The 21,688-nt window shown below is 35.6% G+C and overlaps 1 protein-coding gene across 3 annotated transcripts in view; it reads right to left on the bottom strand.

Moving 5' to 3' along the window:
- The window catches only part of LOC110617908 (DExH-box ATP-dependent RNA helicase DExH14), a 52,435-nt gene that overhangs the window by 23,902 nt on the left and 6,845 nt on the right, over positions 1-21,688 (bottom strand). For all 3 annotated transcript variants that reach the window (XM_043957225.1, XM_043957223.1, XM_043957224.1), the window contains exons 8-35: positions 21,500-21,616; positions 19,655-19,714; positions 17,847-17,918; positions 17,633-17,749; positions 17,358-17,519; positions 17,140-17,205; positions 16,889-17,041; positions 16,692-16,775; positions 15,109-15,183; positions 14,876-15,007; positions 14,737-14,802; positions 14,153-14,218; positions 13,938-14,060; positions 13,082-13,231; positions 12,341-12,553; positions 11,931-12,086; positions 11,624-11,848; positions 11,448-11,549; positions 11,270-11,350; positions 11,073-11,153; positions 10,291-10,494; positions 10,032-10,148; positions 9,808-9,930; positions 9,209-9,298; positions 8,986-9,111; positions 8,808-8,870; positions 4,145-4,233; positions 2,949-3,039 (exon numbers count right to left, since the gene is read on the bottom strand). In XM_043957225.1, the coding sequence (XP_043813160.1) occupies positions 2,949-3,039; positions 4,145-4,233; positions 8,808-8,870; positions 8,986-9,111; positions 9,209-9,298; positions 9,808-9,930; positions 10,032-10,148; positions 10,291-10,494; positions 11,073-11,153; positions 11,270-11,350; positions 11,448-11,549; positions 11,624-11,848; positions 11,931-12,086; positions 12,341-12,553; positions 13,082-13,231; positions 13,938-14,060; positions 14,153-14,218; positions 14,737-14,802; positions 14,876-15,007; positions 15,109-15,183; positions 16,692-16,775; positions 16,889-17,041; positions 17,140-17,205; positions 17,358-17,519; positions 17,633-17,749; positions 17,847-17,918; positions 19,655-19,714; positions 21,500-21,616 (3,204 nt within the window). The remainder of the gene's footprint in view (positions 1-2,948; positions 3,040-4,144; positions 4,234-8,807; positions 8,871-8,985; positions 9,112-9,208; positions 9,299-9,807; positions 9,931-10,031; positions 10,149-10,290; positions 10,495-11,072; positions 11,154-11,269; positions 11,351-11,447; positions 11,550-11,623; positions 11,849-11,930; positions 12,087-12,340; positions 12,554-13,081; positions 13,232-13,937; positions 14,061-14,152; positions 14,219-14,736; positions 14,803-14,875; positions 15,008-15,108; positions 15,184-16,691; positions 16,776-16,888; positions 17,042-17,139; positions 17,206-17,357; positions 17,520-17,632; positions 17,750-17,846; positions 17,919-19,654; positions 19,715-21,499; positions 21,617-21,688) is intronic.

Raw genomic sequence — 21,688 nt, 5'->3', positions numbered from 1 at the left:
CCTGAAGGTTTATTTCAGGAGAAATGTAAAAGGGAAAGAGAGAAAGGGTTATGCAGAAGAATCCAGAATTTGCACTGCTGGGGAAAAGACAAAATAGTTGGTTATGCTGTTGGAGGATTCCTCGGGTGACAGGAGCGTAGGAATCTGAGAATGTCTATAAACAATTCTCTTATCAGTAGAAGGGACATCTTTTTGAGTTGTTTATCTACTTTTCAGCTTTTGTTGGGCTGGGTAAGGCTAGAAGATTATTGTATGGTTGTTATTCTTTCAATGAAGGCTTCTGCCTAAATTTTCAATAAAATCAAACTTCTATTTCCTGGGCTATTTCTGTTGTATTCTCTTTTTCTGCTCCAACAACTATGCTAGAAATCACAATCTCACAAAGAAAGTATGCACTATATATTGCAGGAAACTAGTATATCAGACTACATACATATGGCTACTCCAAAAACCAAATCTCAAATTTGTTCCTGGACATGGTTGTCAATGACAAATCCTGAAAGATATCAAAGACTTGCTGGGAAACTTAATTATTTAATAGTCACACAACCATATATTTCTTTTCCGTAGTTGTGGTGAGTCAAGCTCTCCAAGCCCTAGTCATTGGGATGTAATAATCCGCATTCTCAATCTCATGTATGTACAAGGACCTCCAAGACACAGTGACAGCATGAAGCTCACAAAGATGACATACACTCACACATGAGAGTGAAAATTGAGAGGTCAAGTGGAAATGCATAATACCAGACTATGGCTTCACCAACGTGTGAGCATATCTAACTAAAACAACTTCTTAAAGAAATGTAAGTTTAACTTCTTTTAGTTACTGTGCTTCGTCCACTCAGTCTCTATTTCTCTTTCTCTCACTCACTCCATTTCTTTCACTTCTCAAAATCCAAGCCATGCCCTTCCTCACTAGTCACTACAGAGCCAGAGTCACAATGTGCAGAAGCAAACCTCTCCTTTTAATCTCCATTCTCTTTCTCCCAATCATGAAACCCAAACCAACTCACATAAACACAATAGCAGAGAGCTACATTCACGGTGGCAAGCAGAAGCATATAGGAATCTGTTATGGATGCCTTCATGGGAAAGAGGAACCAACACGGTGAGAAGATATGGATTAGCAGCAGTAGAGATATGTTTCAAGCTGATAAATTCAAAGAGATGTGCTTTCAAGATCAAGGGATGAGGATAAGACAATAGATAGGATTTTATCCTTAATTTTATCTCTAATTTTATTTTTAGTTTTATCTTCGAATTGAGTTTGCTGTTATCGACAGTAGGATTTGAATTGTTTCTCTTAATTTAGAATTCTGATGTATTCATGGAACCTCCACTACATATATGTAGTTCTTAATTCAATAAAGGGCATCAGCTAAATTATTTACAAATCAATTGTAAGTTGAGATTCCTCCTAAAGAGTCTTGACATGTTAGACTTAAGAGCTCCCTCCAATGAGCTCCTATTTCCACTTACTTCAGCATTATAGGTTCAGCAAGGTGAGGACGTAACCAAAACAAGGGCAAGCGACTCTCGAAGAAGGTGATTTCTCTATCAATCGTCCTATGACTAGATCCCTAGTTCACAAGCTTCACAGAATCTCTCTTCCCTACATCCTTCGAAAGCGATTGTTACAAGAAAAAACACAAGGTTCTGAGGTTCTTGCTGAAAGATTGATTGATTTTGTCAACTTTGGTTTCTGGGTATGGATTGGTTGTGTTGTTAATTTTAGGCTTCAAGCTGTTGAGATTGGGGTCCAATCAAGCAGATAATAAGTGGGTTCTATTGGGATTTAAGCAATATGGCATACTTGTCTAATGCTTACAACTTAAACAACAATTATATATTCTCAGGAACTTCAAAGGACGCAATTTCTCTATAAAATTTTGTTGACCGTTAGTTTTACCAAAACATCATAATCAAGTCAATCCAATGGGGAAATAAGACCAATTCTCTTGCAACTTGAAAGTGATAGATTCATGAAAGCAAGCGCCCAAAACAAAGGGGAGTCAACTACAATGGAAGCTCATGAGAGCACCTAAAGAAGAAAACAATCCAAGAGCAAGTAGAGAAAGAAAAAGGTCCAATACCTACATTTGATACATAAAGAAACAGCAAGAATTACTTTCAAGGGAGACAAAATTACTGAACTTTTGCATCGATCAAGTGGCTGTAGAGTTTCTCTCAACCCTACAATGTCTCCAAATACACAAAGCAACCCACTGTCACATCATGAGATTGTGACGACTCCTCAACTTGTTAGATCCTCCTATACTGATTTAGGAACAACCTACTCAAACTAACCTACTTAAAAGCTAATGGGAGAACTACCAACGAACCCAAGCAGCCAGACAAAATTACCATTTTCATAAAAGAGTTATACTTGCAAACATCTTTTAAATATATTTTTGCCCGAGTCATGATAACCCTTAATCTTGCAAGAAGTTTGGTGAATGAATATACTTCTCCAACAGACTCTAATGCTGCTTTTTCAATTCCTCATGAGAAAATTAAGGTGTTAATCAAGACCTACATATTTCTTTAAAGAAATATTCAATTCACTTGTTGCATTTATATTTGTTTGACATTGTAATTGAGAATATACACAAACATAGAAAATTAAGGTGTTAATCAAGACCTAAATATTCTTTTAAAGAAATATTCAATTCATTTGTTGCATATACGTTTATTTGATGTTGTAATTGAGAATATACACGAAAAGATACAAACATATTTAACTAAGCTCATAAAGACTTGTGGAACTATCTCAATCATAAATACATACACAGCATGGGATGGGACAATAGACAAAAGAAGAGAAGACATTACCATTAAATAATAAATTTAGGATGTCATGCAGAGAAAAGATTATCAAATTAAGAAAAGCCAGTTTTTGTTATAAGAGAATAGAGAAATAATCAATGTCAAACACAGTATCCGCTTGCCTGGATATGTACTTCTAGAGGCACAGGCCTTACACTTGGCTTGAAGTTGAAAAGTCCCATTTCACCAACTCCCAACCAATCAGACAAGTCACTGGAAAAAAAAAATTAAGGAAACAAGCACAACAGAAAAAGCATCTCACTGTCCTTAAAATTTGTCAAACGATCATCTAAATACCCTTGTAACTACTACAGTGACACAACATGATCAAGATATAGAATTATTTAATATTCATTTATGTATTTATTTTATTTTGAAAAGAAGATAGAGGGGAACTCGTGAAAAAGTGTTTCACCTTGATATCATCCCAATCACCTCCTACAAAAGAGGAAAAATAAAGAAACAAGACTAGGACACCATCTAATTTATTTTTTTTTAAAAAAATAAAAATAAAAAACAGTAAGTGCTCGTGAGCAATATGCTTGACCAGTAGTTTACAATTATTACAATTTCAAAATAATATTAAACAAGTAAATAAACCAAATCAATTTCTTTTCCCCCTTTTCTATTCATATATGGGCATAACATTTTTTTTAACTTCTGTACGATGGCAGTACATTTAATAGTTTTGTCGTGCAAGCATGGGTATGGGATTACTGAAACTACTCTATTGTTAATCATACATGCATGCAATATTCTCTAAACTTATATGTATGCTAAAGTTCATTTAACAGGCCCAATTTCACCATTAATAAAATACAAGGAACATTAATTTGAAATATTTTACTATGTGACTAAATTCCACTCCAGTCAAATCAGAAATGTGCATATTTTAATGCATGTATGCACACTTTGAATCATATGTAGTACCTATGACACAGTTCGATTTTTATTATTCGAAACCTATAAAGAGTACTTTCAGATTCTAATGGAATGTGGATTTTTGTGTCAAAAGAAAGCTATTTTTAAATAGAGCCAAAGCAACAACTCCAAAGTAGTTGAGCAAAACCTGAATTTCAATAAAATCTAGCTTTTAGTTATTTCTTTATTTGTAACATATCCCATAAATTTTTATTATTTTATCTTATTTATTTATTTATTTATTAAGGAATGAAACTCTAAGTATGTGTCAACAGGTAGTTAAAATTCACGTCCTTCCATATAAAACATAGCTGGAGAAAAGAGATAGAGTGAGAAATTATTAATGACAAGATAGGCTGATGTCAGATCCTTGAATTGTGCTTCATACAAAACATACCCTGCATTTGCCAAAGCTGTTGAAAGACCTACGAATCGCACTGCCCGCTCTGTTTGGGATGATATGTATCTCATCCTTGAAACAATAACCTGGACAAACAAAGTTCTCAGTTAAAAATATTAACGACGCTAGAACAATTTTGGAAATTAAGGAAACAAGGCGAGATAATTAATGATTGTGAAGGGACAAAAGATGCAAATATGCATACACCCTTAGTTCTAATTTCCATCTTAGTTAACCAGTCAGGGTAATGTGAATATTTGGACACAAGTTTCTTCTCATTCCAACCACTTCATTACGCCCAAACAATTTAACATCCTTCTGGCTGTTTATCTACTATCTAGCTAGAACAAGAAGTCCTAAAGATGTCATAGTATAATCCAGAACAAATGACATTCCCCTTTGTTGACTTATTTGCTGATCCTAGCTGATTCTAGGGATATGATTTGATATGATTAGGATCCTTAATTATCTTTGTAATTATTATTTGATTATTTGCTTCCTATTTAGATATGATTCTTTGTATATAAATAGTCATGTAGACAGATTGTAAAAATTAAGAGAGAAATATAAGAATACTCAAAATTTTCCTAAAATTCTTCATGGTATCAGAACCTTTTCCTGATTTTTGGGTCCAAATTCAATTTTTCCTCTTTAGAGTTTTCAAACTCTAGATCTACCTTTTTGAGTACTAACCCATCTAGGAGCCTCTCCTCCTCTCACCGCCGGCACCAGGAGAACCGCCGGACTGCCGCCGACCAATCAACCAGCTCCGACGCCGGAAAAGCCCGCGCGTGAGGCTCACGTGCCTCCACTTCCCGGCACGTGACCCATCGCCTGTCGCTGCTTCGCCGCTCCGATCACTCTGGCGACGATTCCGACAATCTTTTCGGCCTTCCCGTGCTATTACCCGGTCTTTTGGTGAATCGATTGGGCTCTCTTGTGTGTACAACCTTGGGTACCTCCTATTCTTTCACGGTTCATAAATCTTTACCATGGCAGAAGGTAAAAAGGTCTCAATTCCTAACTCTGATAATCCTTCCTTGCAAATTAGTCCCATAAAACTTGATGAAACTAATTATCTTGCTTGGTCAAGGTCTTGTTTGTTGTTTATCAAGGCTAGAGGACTGCAAGGCTATGTCACTGGTAATAAAAAGCAACTGGATGAGAGTGATCCAGATTTTCCTCAATGGGACTCGGATAATTGTCTTGTTATGACATGGTTACTTAATTCTATCAAACCTCATATCTCTAAGTCCTATTTGTTAATTGAATGGAAGGCTTTGTCTTTAACTTATTCCAAGATTGGGAATGATGCCCAAATTTATGATATTCGGAATAAGATTCATAGTACTAAGTAATGAGAAATGACTATCTCCCAATTTTATTCTGAGTTATGTGACTTATAGCAGGAACTTGATTACTATCAAGACTTCCAGGCAGACTGCACTGGAGATATAGTCAAATTTCGGAGAATGATGGAAAAGGAGCGGGTCTATGATTTTCTTGCAGGGGTGAATAACGAATATGATCCAACTCGGGTTCAAGTGTTAGAAAGAAATCCTTTTCCTTCTCTAGAAGAGGCCCACGCCCATGTTCAACAAGAGGAAAGTCATTGACATGCTAAACATCCTATGACTTAGATAAACCTATTGCACAAAGAAAAGGGGTCAGATCTTGTACTAAACATCCTATTTCTAACTTTCCTAAATGGAAGGAAGCAATAATTCAAGAGATGAAAGCATTGACTAAAAATGAGACTTGGGAGCTTATCACTGTTCCATCTGGAAAGAAACTCGTTGGCTATAAGTGGGTGTTCACAGTGAAAAGCAAAACTGATGGTACAATTGAACGATTTAAAGCCAAATTGGTTGCTAAAGGATTCACCCAAACCTATGGAGTGGATTACCAAGAGACATTTGCCCCAATTGCAAAAATGAACTCAATCAGAGTTCTATTATCTTGCGCAGCTAACTTGGACCGGGACTTGCAACAGTTTGATGTGAAGAATGCTTTCCTCCATGGAGATTTAGAGGAAGAAGTGATCATGGAAATTCCTCCTGGATTCGCTGATGAGAAGACACAAGAAAAGGTGTGCAGGTTAAAAAAGGCTTTGTATGGGCTAAAACAATCTCCCAGAGTTTGGTTTGACAGGTTTAGCAGAGCCATGATGTCCTTTGATTACCAACAAAGCAATGATGATCACACTCTGTTTATCAAATATCATAAGAGTAAAATCACCCTTCTTGCTGTGTATGTTGATGATATAGCGGTAACAGGAGATGATAAAGAGGAAATGGCTCAACTAAAGAGGTTATTGGCTCAGGAATTTGAAATAAAAAATCTAGTAAAACTGCAATATTTCCTAGGTATCGAGGTGGCTAGATCAGAAAAAGAAATTTTCATCTTCCAAAGGAAGTACATTCTGGATCTTTTGGAAGAAACTGGTATGATGGGGTGTAAACCAGCAGAATCTCTCGTTGAAAGTAATCACAAGCTGGAAGCAGGAACTGGTGAGTCCGTGGATATTGGAAGATATCAGATATTGGTAGGAAGGTTGATTTATCTCTCACACACTCGACCGGATATAGCCTATGTTGTTAGCTTAGTCAGCCAATTTATGCATGACCCTCGCGAGACTCGTATGCAGGCTGTACTTCACATCTTGAGATACCTAAAGTCTACGCCAGGGAAAGAACTCTTTACTCCAAACATGGTCATCTCCGAATTGAAGTTTTTACAGATGCAGATTGGGCAAGATCTCTCGATGACAGAAGATCCACCTCTAGCTACTGCACAGTTGTGGGAGGGAACCTTGTCATCTGGAGGAGCAAAAAACATAGTGTTGAAGCAGAATACAGAGCAATGGCCCAAGGTGTATGTGAACTCTTATGGTTGCAGAAGTTATTGGAAGAGTTGAGATTGCCCGAGAGAGACAAGATAACCTTGTGTTGTGACAATAAAGCTGCTATAAGTATAGCACAAAATCCAGTCAAACATGACCTGACGAAACACATTAAAATTGATCGGCACTTCATTAAAGAAAAATTAATAGAGGTGTCTTGAGTCTAATTCATGTGCTTTCTACTGGGCAACTTGCAGATGTGTTTACTAAAGGGCTCAACAATAAGATCTACCCTAATCTGATTTGTAAGTTGGGCATGTGCGACATCTTTGCACCAACTTGAGGGGGAGTGTTGACTTATTTGATGATCCTAGCTGATTCTAGGGATATAATTTGATCTGATTAGGATTCTTAATTATCTCTGTAATTATTATTTGATTATTTGCTTCCTATTTAGATATGATTTTTTGTGTATAAATAGTCATGTAGACCAATTGTAAATATTAAGAGTGAAATACAAGAATACTCAAAATTTTCCCAAAATTTTTCACCCTTGATAGTTGTGTTCAAAGATAAAAAAAAATAAATAAAGAAATAAAAGAAGAGCACATATTGCCATCAGAAACTAACCCTTCACCCATGCATATTTGGACATGTACATAAAATGAAAGAACGAAAACTTATAAAAAATAAAAAAAAAAAAAGAAAAGAAAAAGGAATAACAAATGTTACAATTTAGAATTATAAAAAAGAAAGAAGAAAAGAACAAAATAAGGATTACATGTTCGGCTATGAAGAGTCTATATCCACAAACATAAAACCTCCAAAGAACTAAATTATATTCGCTTGTGTATCTTTCATAGTACATAGAATTGATATTCATAATGAAAGATACCAATAACAAATCATCCTTAAGATTTTGATAATCAAATTCATGAGCTTGAATTCATAAAATTCTCATAAACAAAAAATCTCATTAATTTTAACATTCCCCCTTAATGAGACTTCTATAAAAGTCATGGATTTATAATCAAGCACTCTCCCTCCTGTTTTAAATATATATATATATACATACATATATATATATATATTTTTCCGTTTTTTCTCTTTTCTAAAACTGTAGAGGGAGGAGGTCCTCTATCCTTGGAGAAATATTACTCCTGAAAAAGCTGGTAGGGCCTTGGGTCCTAGGTTTTCAACCCAGATCTACATTCTTTCCAGCCTTTGGGACTTCAACCCAAAAGGAGAAGAAAAAGAAAATTACAATCAGAGGAAAGAAAGATAACATATAGAGTAGGGACTTCAACCCTTGGCCCTGATAAAAAAGTAGAATAGATTCGGGACTTCAACACTTGGCTCTGATGAAAAAGAAAAATAGCAAGAACTTACACCCAGGCTTGGATGGATACCATGTTAAAATTTGGAATTAGAAAAAAAAAAAGAAAGAAAGAAAGGAGAAAGGAGAAAAGAACAAGACACAATTTGGCAGCAGAGAGCCAATATCAACGGAACCTCAAAAAAAAACTACAATCATTCACATATGTACCTTTTATATAGTATATAGAACTCCATATTGATAATGAAAGATATACAACATATATTGAATGCCATCAACAATAAATCACTCCTAAGATTTTGGTAATCAATCATGAGATTCTCACAAATTATTCCTAATCCAGTCCCACCTTTCTTCAAATAAACATAAACCAGAGAGGACAGTCATGGAAGATTATAATACAACTGACAAAATAAATTCTTCATCTTACTGGGAAAAAAAATAGAAACATATTACAGTTACCAGCATTTAATAACTAATACCTCAAGGATAGGTCCACGATCGGCACCTAACAAATGAATCTCATCCAAAATCATAAGCCCAACCTATCAATCAAAAGGCACATGCTTAGAACAACATATGAAATGCTAGCACATGGAAAAGAATAAATTTTTAAAAAGATATCCTTTAGAAATGAAGACAAAACATCAACTAAATCACCTTTGTTACATAGCTGCGAGTATGCCAATTACGACTTATACCATCCCACTTCTCAGGGGTAGATATAATGATATCCGCAGACAAGAGGGCCATCAAATCAGGTGTGTAATCTCCAGTCATCTCAACCTGATAAAACATCCTCTCAATTCCAGGTGAAGATACACCCACATTATATGCATGCAACATCACAGACAAAAAACATCTAATGAATAAATTTTGTCACCATCTCTTTTCCAAGCTGAGAGACAAGGCGTTTTCTCCAATCGTTCATTCTCTCCCGTACAATAGCCTTCAAAGGTGCTATGTAAATAACCTGTGTTCATATAAACAATTAAGCAGAGTTCACAAGGATATGAATAGCCCAACACATTTGCTAGAACTACACAACTAAACTAGATACTAAATACCACCAGAAGTCAATAAACAAACCAAAATTTTAAGAAAAGACTGTCACCATTAAACACAACTATAACATACTTTTCATACATACCCTGTAGCAATAGTTCACCCATTTTTTTATATTCTTCCATTCAATATCGGAGCTATAGCTCTGATTACATTGTTTTCTTCTGCTGGACCTCTAATGCCAGCAGGTAACACAGTGGGCCATTTAATAGGGAAGAAAACCCCTGCCCTTTCATGTTTTGCATTAGTTTTTTTAAAAACTATTTTTCTTGAAGTCACTTTCACCTTTTTTGTTATTTTTTGGTAAATAAAAACTTAGTAAGAGCACCACCAGGGTGCAACCAAAACAAAAGCTCATTGCCTTTTGTATTGCACACAAGGGGGGTGGGGGTGGTGGGGGTGGGGGTGAGGGGGGACCTTCATATCAGGTTGAGTATCGAAGAGACGAAGCATAGCAAGTTCAGCTGATATAGTTTTCCCACTACCAGTGGGAGCTCCTAACAAAACATTGTTGTCCGTGTGATAAAGGACGTGAAATATCTGCAATTTCAAAACAAAAGCATCATGTAACTAATGCAGTATAGTTTGATACAGCTAAAAGCCATTAAACATAAGCCAACAAAATCTATATTGAAACACACCTGCGTTTGTATAGGATTAAAATGAGAAAAGTTGTATAAAGCTTCATATGTAACATTGCCAAGTGATGAGACAGGGAGTGGTTTCAAATCTAGAAGTTCTGTATGTGTAGTACGAGCCTGAACACACCACATATTTGTATGAGAACACCTGATACTTGAAAGTGCTAAGTAAATGGGAAAGTGAGGAAGGAGAGGGCAGACAAAAAAAAAAGCATTGAAACAATCTTTGGAAACAAAATATTAGACAAAACACAAGTACCTCTGGCAGTGCTAGATTATGGAATGAGATAGTGTAGAGAGCCTCTGCATGCAACCATGAATCAGAAACAGCACGGATGTAGTATTGTGGTGGATGTGGTTCAAAAATTGGCACAGTGAATGTGAGCTTCTGAGGATCTGCTCGTGCCATTCGCTTTGTCAAAGTGAAAAGCTCTGAATGGTAGATGTGATCATTCTCAGAATCCTGTATAAACTGTTGTCAAGTCACCAGCAACTAATGAAATATAAATGACCATCTAACTTATTACAATTATTCAACTTGGCACAAGTATGCAATGTGCATGATCTAGTTCGTACAACACAACTTCAAAGGAAGCATAAAATTTCAAAACTACCATTACTGCAGGAGTCAATGAGAGCAACTTTCAGAAAAAAGATAATGTCAACTTGAATGAAAAACCTGCACATTCATTAGTATAAAAAAAAAGCACTTAATTAAGTCAACAATACAATACATTCCCCAGATAATCTTATCTTTACAAAAAAATTATGGAAAAAGAAAATAAAAGTATTTGACAAGGCTAAATTATGGATTTATAGACAGACACGTTGATTTTATGTTTCAGGTGAGCATTGTCATGCATCTGACTGCACTCAAGAGACCCAGTTATAAACATATTGAGTCAACAAGAATTAATTTCAAAGCTCCTGCTAGCTTTCAATGAGGCAATTTTTGGTTCAAAAATTTTCTTATCTAGAAAGTGTACCATGCCTGCTACCCCTGGAAAACAAACATGTAAGAATGTGATTTTAAGTCAGCACCTCAACAACAATCCACCAACGTTGTGAAGCACCATGAAAACGATCTTTCCATGTGAATTCTGGTGTTATGAGCAAATCCACCTAAAAAATTGAATAACCATCATAAGTCCACTTCCAAAATTCATTTCAAATTCAAACGGTTAAACAGAAACTACATTTCCAAGTACCTAATATAGAAGTCATTCAGTATGAATTACCTTCAGAACAGTTCTGGTGATTGGACTTACAGTTGCAGATAACTGGATCCATGGGAAGTACCCTAAATATTGCTTAACCAACTTCCATCGACCCCACAATAAATGAAAATTAGAAAAGGGGAAGTGAATAATCAATTTAGAATGAGAAAGTTCATTATTTACAAATATCTATAGATACCTTCCCTCCATGGGGATAACGGATAAGTGCTCCAATATCTTTTTCCTCCATCTCCTGTAGACGATCTAAATCAGCCCCTCGCTCTTCAAGCTTCCGCAGAATCTGGGTCAATTAAGACAGAAAATCAAAGAATGCTCTCCATGGGAACAGAGAGCAAATAAGTATACTAGACAAACTTCGGCCGAAAGATCCTTGTCAAACTGCCTAAGTGGATGTTGGTGAGGCCAAATCTGGCGATCTACAGCCTTGCAATACTCTAACATGAATAAAGACATCTCACTCCAGCCTCTGCGTAAACAAATTTCAAATAATGCACGCATGATTCGAGCTAAGCTTGCACTTATATATGCAGCATCAGAGACCAACGAAAAAGAATCAATCGAGCCGCGAGATATGTACAACTGCAGAATTACAAAAGCAACAGATCATACATTAAATGCTACGCTTCTTTCCCCGGAAGATATCATTAAGAAAAGTTAAAACCTGAATGAGAATTGAAATCTTTCCATGTTTATTGGATGGACCACCCCTAACTTCTAGAGGGCATGCCATGCGCAACAACATCTCAAGCTCATTCTGCTCCTCCTCTCTAAGAACAATATTCTCAAATTCAGAAGAATGGGCTACCATATCAATAACCTACAGTAGCAGCAATAAACCATCAAGATAATTGAATAAGCAAACAATGAATAACAGGGCTAGAGGGAGGAATTGAAAATCCTAAAGCATACAGACAAATCTATATAGCTTTCTAAAGCACTTATGACAATCCTCATTCTCTAAGTCATCAGGTTATCTTTCTCCAGGGAAACCCGAATAATCCAAGAAATACCCTAATAAACTAAACCACCAATTAAACTGATGTCAACAGCAATTTCAAAGTTTGGAATCACCTCGCTATCATTCATGTGGCGTCTCAACATCTCATTGTAAGTTTCAACACTAGAATATTGGATATAAAAGTGGCTTGCTATGCGGCCAAGCTCTGTACAATAGAAGTTTCCACTTTTCTCATCAAACCGCATCATTTTAGCTTTGTCAAGTGCACGTGCAGCATCTGTTATGAAAGATCTTTGCTTTAAACTCAAAGAAGGATCTGCAATAACCTGAAAAATACAAGATGTTGTGTAAGCATTCAAAAGAAACAAGGTATACATCCAGAGAAGCCCTTGAGAATCAAGACCATCCAAATTCACAATTATAAAATAGGCAAAAAAAAAAAAGGAAATATTCCAAGTCCTGTAGATCTGAGGCTCAATGTTCAACAAAAAAAGAGATCTGCAAAAGCAACTTGCACTTGCCAGTTAGGAATAGCTCATGGCACATATGGAATCAAAACATTTAGTTATTTCATGCTTCTGTAATAGCATTGAATGGAAGGATCCCTCATAGCAAAGCAACAATACCAACAAACCCAATACATCACGATACTTCATAAATTATGGGGCTCCCCATTTCTGCAGAATGGTTAAAACACTTCATCCTGCAACCAGTTGTTCTGATTTTTAAGGAATTAAGAGTGCGGAATGTGAGGTAAAACTAATTGAACAATGTTGAATAGGACAAATTCTTTGTCAGTTAAATAGGTCATATCAAGAAATTAAAGGACTGCAAATCAGCAAAAAGTATGATACCTCATCCCATCCAATGCCATATGCCAAGGGATTCTGCCTCATCCTGATGAAAAGGTAGGTATACCCTAGCCATGCACAGGCTTCCTTGACATTAGTGACAGTACCCAATGCTACTTCTGCATTTAAATTATCTTTTAAGGAGCTAATAAACTGCAAAATCAAAGGAAACACCATATATAAAAAATGGGGAAAATGAAACCTCTGTTAACAACATGGAAGTAATAGGAAGTTGCAAAGCACAATCAATGAAATACGCAATAACTGTAAAAATGTACAAGATAAGCAAAAGATTAATGTCATGATTAAAATAACAAGCTATTTTATACTCTGAATAAGCTGCAACTCATTTAGAGCTGTACAAATCTGAAACACACTGATAAGCAATTCCACCAATGCAGTAACTGAACTTTTCCGAGAAATTGAGAGATCAAAGCCTTTATTATACTTGGAAAAATCCAATATCAGACACAATATCATAATAATTCAGAAAATAAGTTCATCACACATAATGAATATTTGAATAGCAGAAAACAAAGAGAAGGCTTCAAGCATCAGAGTATATCATAGACCATAATTTGTATTCAAGCCGTCTAAATATTTTGATCTCCCTTCAAGCAACCAAATAGATCATTCTTAATTAGTATTGAGAAATCTAAATAGTTGGTGCATTCCCAGGAATAGGAGAAGGCATCAAAACTTCAAAAGATAGATGGTCCTCCTTGAAAAGGGAAAAGTCAAAATCTCTTAGTAATCCAGCTTGACATTCAAAAATATTTTGTAAATCAAACTCTGCAGATGAAAAATATACATCTAACACTCTTCAGATTTCCTCCCAAATTCAAAAACTAGTAATTACCTGACTTTCAATGGGCAGTTGACTTGTCAGCAATCTAAGATAGTAGGCCAGTTTGTCATGAGATGTGATTATAATGCCTTCACCACTCTTGTCAAATTGAGGTCTCCCAGCCCTCCCAAAGATCTAAACATTAACATGATAAGAACAGTGAGAAAAGCCCAGCAACAAATATAAGTAGGTGTTTAGAAGTATTCAAAAAAAATTTAGAGTTCAACCTGCATAACATCAAGCATGCCTAGATCTCGCCACCCACCAGCCTTAGGATCATATAATTGGGTCCCCTGGAGGATTACAACAGATGTAATGAATTTAAGGAGAACAGCAAATTAAAGCTTGTCCGTACTTACTACGTATCTGGTTATGAAGACAATTTTATGTGCTGTTGCTGTTTCTGAAACTAATCAGCATTCAAGAAACAATCTTAAGCATAATCCAAATATGATATCTAGATAAAGATACATTAGTTAAGATCTTTTAAATTTGTTGAAAATCCATTTTAACAGATCACAATTTTAGGTGTTTCAGCAACAGAAGGTCAAAAGTTTTAGTCTTCCACTGGAGTACCTTTTTTATTTTTGGCACAGGAAAATACTACATACTTCTTACAGTCTGAAGAAAAGAACCGACAGTAAAATTGTGAATTGCAAATGTCAAGCAAAAAAGCACTGTGAGTATGAGGGTAAAATATGTTAATAACTAATCCATCAAGCATTATTTCGGCTTTTTCTATACAACATTAAAACAACTGCTGTAATAATTACCCAATCAAGATATTTCAGATCCAATACTATGAACCAACCTTAATCACAACGGTGTGAGCAGGCAGATTCACACCCCATGCCAAAGTTGCTGTGCAAACAAGCACCTGGAACAGAAATAACATAATTTAAGGAAAATGTGCAACCGAATGATAAGCCATTAAGCTGGATAAGCGTTACCTTCAAGAGTCCATCAGAGAAAAGTTGCTCAGTCAAAACCCTATCAGCACGTAACATCCCCGCATGATGAATGCCAACAGCAAATTCAAACAGTTCAACAACATCCTTGTTTCTAGACTTAACAACCTCTTTCTGAAATACATAAATTTGGAAAATTATTGATATCAATAAACAGTAATTCCACCAACATATCTTTTATATTCCAGGGCCTGAACAGAGGAGGATAATGTCACCTTAATCAAGGAAAATTGTGGATGTGCATCATTTTTAAAGAGCTCCAAGTCACTATACTTCCGAGCAATCTCAACCTGTTCAAAGAGAAAATGCCAAGAACTATAAGAACAAAGAAAACCATCCCCATAAAACACTCTCCACGTGTTTGTGTTGGTGTAGCATTGTGCAGGTGTGCAAGTGTATCAAGCCTTCTGGGGACACATATTGATAAATACAATTTAGAAGAGTATTGAACCATTAAAAGAATAGTACTTCTATTCCATACATCTAACAGAACCTTGCAAAATAGAAGAGTTGAAGGATTAATGTTCTAGCAAAATGATTAAACTATACTCTGAAATCTCCAGTTACCTATAAGACCTTTTGCTATCGTCTCTGCTCATAGTTATAGGTCAAATGATTAAACCACATAAAGTTGTTCAATGGCCTTAAAATTCCTCTTGATTACCGTAAAAAGTGATAGCAAAACCCGAAGGTTCATAATTGGGATGAGTATGGATACGGGATTTGTTTGTGAGTCCAACAGCTGCTACCCCTGTGGATAGAGTTGTGTGGTAACTCCTAAAGAAAAGCAATAAAGGGAACTCGTGGAACCAGACTCCTTGGAGGAGTGGTAATTCTTGGTTACAGCATCACTATGAAAGAAATGAATACTTTTGGATGAGAAAGGTCTTAGAGGAGATGGAGTCCTTGTTTAACACTAGTACACTACAATATTATAATTGCAAAAATGATTTCCTTCCAAATGAAAAAACATGAAGGAATAAATCCCTTGTCTTGACTCAGTTTAACCGAAACAAAATAGAATTTTTCAGGATGGACAGGATATAAATCTAGATGCAATTTTGTTGAATTTTGTGTCTTATTCCTATTTAATTTTAGTTTTCTGATTGAGGTTATTTACTTAAATTGATTTTAGAGACAATTCATCACAAAATAAGAACAGTAAATCTCTATAAATAAATGTTAGAAGCAGAGATCGGTAACTTTCATTCGAAAAAATACAAGTGAAAAAGGTATTCTCAGATCACAAATATTTTGTGTACAATTATTTTGGCATTGGTTTTTGAAAACTGAAGTACCCATAGATCCTTTCTGGTGCAGATCAGTCGAAGGGAGACAATGATAATCAGCCAAAAGCACAAACTTTCAAAAGCAAGTATTCCAACCCTTTGCCTCTTGCATGGAAGATGTGGGAAGCACTACCAAGCAACATGTCAACTTACACTGCAGTCCCATTTATTTTATTACTTTTTAACAATGGGTAACCTATAAAAAAATTTTAATATATTTTGCAAAATATTTAATGATGCATATTGATATCAACCTCAGTCTGATTGAGCTGAACCTTTGATCTTCTCTCTTCTATATTTTGGTGACTATGTCAGCTCTACAAATATTGAAGTTGCTCGATGATTAAATTTTTATACAAATTTCTTCTTTGTTAGTCCTATGTTATTTAAATTCTCTCCATGTCAATTTGTTCTTATTTTTCAGTGGTAAGAACACATCAACAGCATATGCATTTTACACACAATAACACATAAATATCAAAAGTTAGGATGTGTGCCAAGAAGCATACTAATTTGGCAGCCGTTTTAGCTGTATCTTTTCGCGAATGAACAAAAACCATTGCCTGATGGCCTTGCCTCAATGAATCTACAACCTAAAACGGAAAGGGGGAGAAAAAAAAAAACCAACAATATCATCACTCTCCAAAAATGCCAATCTAAGACACATATTACATAAGAAGTTGTCCAGATGGAAACATTTGTGTACCTTCCCGTAACAAATCTCATTCAATAACTCATTGCGAGCTGCAAAGTTCGGCTCACTAATTCCAATGTACTGTTGTGCAAGGGGCACAGGACGATAACTAGAATCAAAGAAGAAGAGGCCTGTATCTGGGTTCACTCTAAGAAATTGAGCAACCTGGAAACATTCAAGAGGAAAGGCATCAAAATTTAGACATTTCAGTTTAAAAAAAAAACAAAACAAAAGGGCAAATGTGATTTATAATAGAGAAAAACCTCCAAATAATTGGGTAAAGTCGCTGAAAGTCCTACAATACGTATCATTGTCTGTGTTGACTCTACCTGTCATGAGAGAAAAAAAGTGCAAGAAGTGAAGAACTACTTAGTTCTGCAACCACCGACATATTTAGGTAAAATTTAATTGCAAGGGATCATGCCAGTGGATCTGACTGAATCTAATGCAAATCCTGGCGCATGCATTCAGAAGACTTTACCTGGCGCAGAGTCCTGGCAACAAGTGCTTCTATCACAGGGCCTCTATCATCATTCAAAAGATGCACTTCATCAATAATTAAGAGCTTCACCAGCATTGAAAGTGACATGTCACTGCTCTTACGAGTAATGACGTCCCATTTCTCAGGTGTTGTCACTATCATCTTATTCAGATAAATTGAAAAAGGGAAACCATTAGTTGTAGCACACATGCTGTCATTTCATGATAAGAAGGCATAACTAAGAAGTGGGAAGGCGGAGGTGAGAGTGAGGCAACCTGAGTTTCTTCAAGTTCATTCTTTGAGAGCTGCATGTCCCCAGTAAGTTCTCTCACAACCATATTCAGTGGAGATAAACGACGGCTGAATGTTGTAGTGACCTCCGCAGCTAATGCCTAGCAAGAACATCATAAGAGATGGGCAATTATCAAATCAAAAACTCATAGACCGGGAAATAAAGGAGGTGGGCACCATAATGGATGAAAAGTTTACCTTCATAGGAGCAACGTAAACTATCTTAAATTCATCTTTGTGCAAGTAACCATCCTTGAAGTGCTGTCCAATCTGGAAATTCCATTAACAATATAAATTCCTAAAATTTTAACAATATGAACTCTAGTTTCTATTACTCAATATTATAGAAGCAAGATTTAAAACAAAATGTGTCTCTCGCAACAGGAGCGAAAATTTATATCAACAAAACCATGGGTGACATCAATAGGATAAACCATATTTTTTAAGCAGACACCATAAGAGAAACTGTACCAAACAACCAGAAAATTGCAGTCAGAAAATCCGAAATTCATAAAACAAAACACTAGGGATAGTTTTTCACGCGTATATAACAATATTAAGCATTGAAATTAAAAGAGGTGTTATAGGCCCATAGTTGTTATAAGCATCAGCATCAACAAGCCTTAGGTCTAGCACCTCTACAATTGTCAAACATACGACCTAACTGAGGAGTGCACTCTATTGCCAAGCACACTGTCACAAGAAAACCCTAATCAGACTATTGGAGAGAATGAGAGAAGAATAGAGAAGATAAGAGGAAGAAGAAAAAGAGAAGAAAAGGGAGAACAGAGATAGAAGATTCAGGAGGAAATTGAGAGAGAATAGAGAGTACCATGGATTGTAATTCTTGGATGATATTACAGTTGCTTTGCTCTCTATTTATACAGCAATTACTCTCTCATAAGTCAAAACTGTCATAACAGTCTCCTCAACTTCCCCTCCCAAAACTAACTAAATAACTGTTCCCTCCAATATTAACCAACTACAGCTGTTGGCTTCTTTCTTCTCCAGCTAGATGTAACACCCAAATCCCTTTTCCAATGCACAACAAATGTTTCAGGTTTACATGTTGCTTTATTATATTTTAATTGCCACAATCTTTTTTCATATGTTATGTTTTTTGATCTAAATATTGATATATATCATTGCGTATTAACTATTAACACTTGTTGAATCCCACATCGATTGTGGAAAGGGGTAATGTGCCCCTTATATGGGCTATAGGCACTCCTCCCCCTTGAGCTAGCTTTTGGGGTGAGTTAGGCCTGGCCCAAATTTAACATAGTATCAGAGCCTCCCCATCCGATGTTGAGCGCCCCATAAATGTGCCACGCACCAGTAAAAATTCTGGGCGTGAGGGGTGTGTTGAATCCTACATCGATTGTGAAAAGGGGTAATGTGCCCCTTATATGGGATATAGGCACTCCTCCCCCTTGAGCTAGCTTTTGGGGTGAGTTAGGTCTGACCCAAATTTAACAACACCCAATTAAACTGAAAGCAACAAAGAAAGAAAAAGAAGGACAAGATATGTGTTGCAAATATTTTTCAATTAAAAATAAGGAAAAAGAGAAAAGAAAAGAAAATTTAGAGAAAAGAACTGTTCCTCCTGTTTCTTTTATATACCTCAGTATGGATTACTGAAGTTAAAAATTCCAGTACCTAGATCCTAAATGAAGTACACATTGATTAAGTTGTATTAACTTTTGATGTTGTCTTACAACATATGGTAATCCTGAGTTTCTATGAAGTTCATTTAAATTTTATCTCTTTTGTTCTTCGTTTTTACCTCTCAAAGGCACTAGGCTCTAGGGACCCTTGTGCCTGTAACAACTATGTACATACCATTAATTCTAAGCAGTATGCCTAAGGTCTCACAAAAAAATACAGAGTTACACACAGGTTTATGATTAGTAGTTTAGCTCTCCATTCCATCCCAAAGCATCTCATACATGGGAGAAGTGACCTCACAAAAAAAGGAACCAAAACATAATCCATTTATTGCATACCTCATGCAGAATAGAAATCATAGCTATATTTGTTTTGCCAGCTCCTGTTGGTGCACATACCTGCAAATACATAGAAAAAATTTAAGACAAGCTAAAAGCTTTCCTTTTACCCAGAAGTTCACACACATATGGTGATCTGAAAACAATTGCATGCATGATAACAAGTAATCAATCTGGCCAAATTCCATTGTCAGCAAAATCAATCCAGCACCAAAACATTCAAAAATTATAATAAATCCATCAGGATTCTCAACTTCAGTTACAAATATTTGTACATGCAAATGCAGCTGCTTCATCCTTCTCTCACCATTACTAAGCCATTTGCAACTGCAATGGCTCACAAACTTTTTGCCTTTGCAGCTGTGATCTCTTAATTGCATAGTCCCCACTGCCACACTACTTTTTCTTTTCTTTTCTTTTCTTTTCTTCTTGTTATAATCAATGAGATTTTTCCTTAACAAAGAATCTCACGGGTGATTTTCGTGAATCTCATGATCATGAAAAAAATCCTAAGATGATTACCAAAATATTAGGACTGATATATTCTCGATAGCATTCGATATATATTATGTATCTTCTATAATAAATATGGAGTTCTGTGTACTATGGAAATATACACAGGTGAATATAATATCATCTTTTTGAGGTTTTGTGCCCCTCAAAGAAGATCACCGTAGTCAAATCATATTAATCGTTCTCTTGTTCCTTCCTCATTTCTTCTTTATAATTCTAAATTTTAACATGTTACCAGAGTCTAAGTTAAAGTTCCTGCTATTCTTCTTCTTCATTAGAGCCAAGGGTTAAATTCTCTACTCTATTTTACTCTTTTATTAGAGCCAATGAATGAAGTGCCTGCTATATTCTACTCTTTTATCAAAGTGAAGGATTAAGTCCCTACTCTATATGTCGATCTTCTTGTCCTCCTCTGTTTTGCTCTTCCTTTGTTCTACTTTTGGGCTTCAAGTCCCAAAGGCTTTGAATAACCTAGATTTGGGTTTGAAAATCTAGGACCAATGACCCTCCAAACCTCTTCAAGCGGAATCCCAATGTCAAAGAACCTCATCTCTTCACTATAGTAAAAGAGGAAAAAGGGAAAAAGAAAAAAAAAGGGGGAGAGTTCATGACAATAAATCCATGATTTTTGAAAAATATTAATTATGGGGAGTGTTAAAATCAACAAAATTTTTCATAATGAACAACCTTACAAGTGACTTATGGGAATCTCATGATTATGACAAAATCATGAGATTGATTACCAAAAGATCAGGAATCATATATTATTGATAGCATTCCATATATTCCTACATCATAAATATAGAGTTTATGTACTGTAGAACATACACAAGTGAACAAGACATAACCATACACAAGTGAATACAATGCAACCCTTTTGAGATTTTGTGTCTGTGGATATAGGCTCTCTGCAGTCGCACCATGTAAATCCTTCCCTTGTTCTTTTCTCTTTTCTTTTTCATAATTCTAAATTTTAAGACTTTTTTTCCCTGTATTCAGTTGACATAATTTAATTTGCACATCTAAATTTTTTATGCTATGGTAGGATAGAAGAAAAAAAAAAGCAAACAACTAGATTTGAAGCTGTCATCATAGGTGTAAATGCCAATCTACTGCTTGGTAGTTAATATAAAAAAAAAAAAGTAGAAGACATAATGGAGATTGAAAAAAAGATAGATTCATCAACTACTTGAAATCATGAAAACTTGATGGGGTAAAGCATAGCTATTTGTAACTCAGCAAAGAATATAATTTTATGGATCATTCATACATGATTCAGACAATTTATTCATATAGCGAAATGCTAGTGCATTCACAAAATAGAACACTTACAAGTATATTCTCATTAGTGTAATAAACAGTTTGAAATATCCGGCTCTGGATTCGGTTCAATGATTTGTATCCATGAAATGCAGCTTGAGCAAAATCATCCAACTCCTTTATCTCAATCTGACACATATCATAAGAAAAAAATATAGCACAAAAAAAAACGAAGATTAACTAGCATAGTAATTGAATAGC

This window comes from Manihot esculenta, chromosome 6 (genome assembly GCF_001659605.2).
Source record: "Manihot esculenta cultivar AM560-2 chromosome 6, M.esculenta_v8, whole genome shotgun sequence".
Taxonomy (NCBI): Eukaryota; Viridiplantae; Streptophyta; class Magnoliopsida; order Malpighiales; family Euphorbiaceae; genus Manihot; species Manihot esculenta.
Note: the sequence above shows the minus strand (reverse complement) of the source record. Positions and strands in the feature narration are given on the sequence as shown.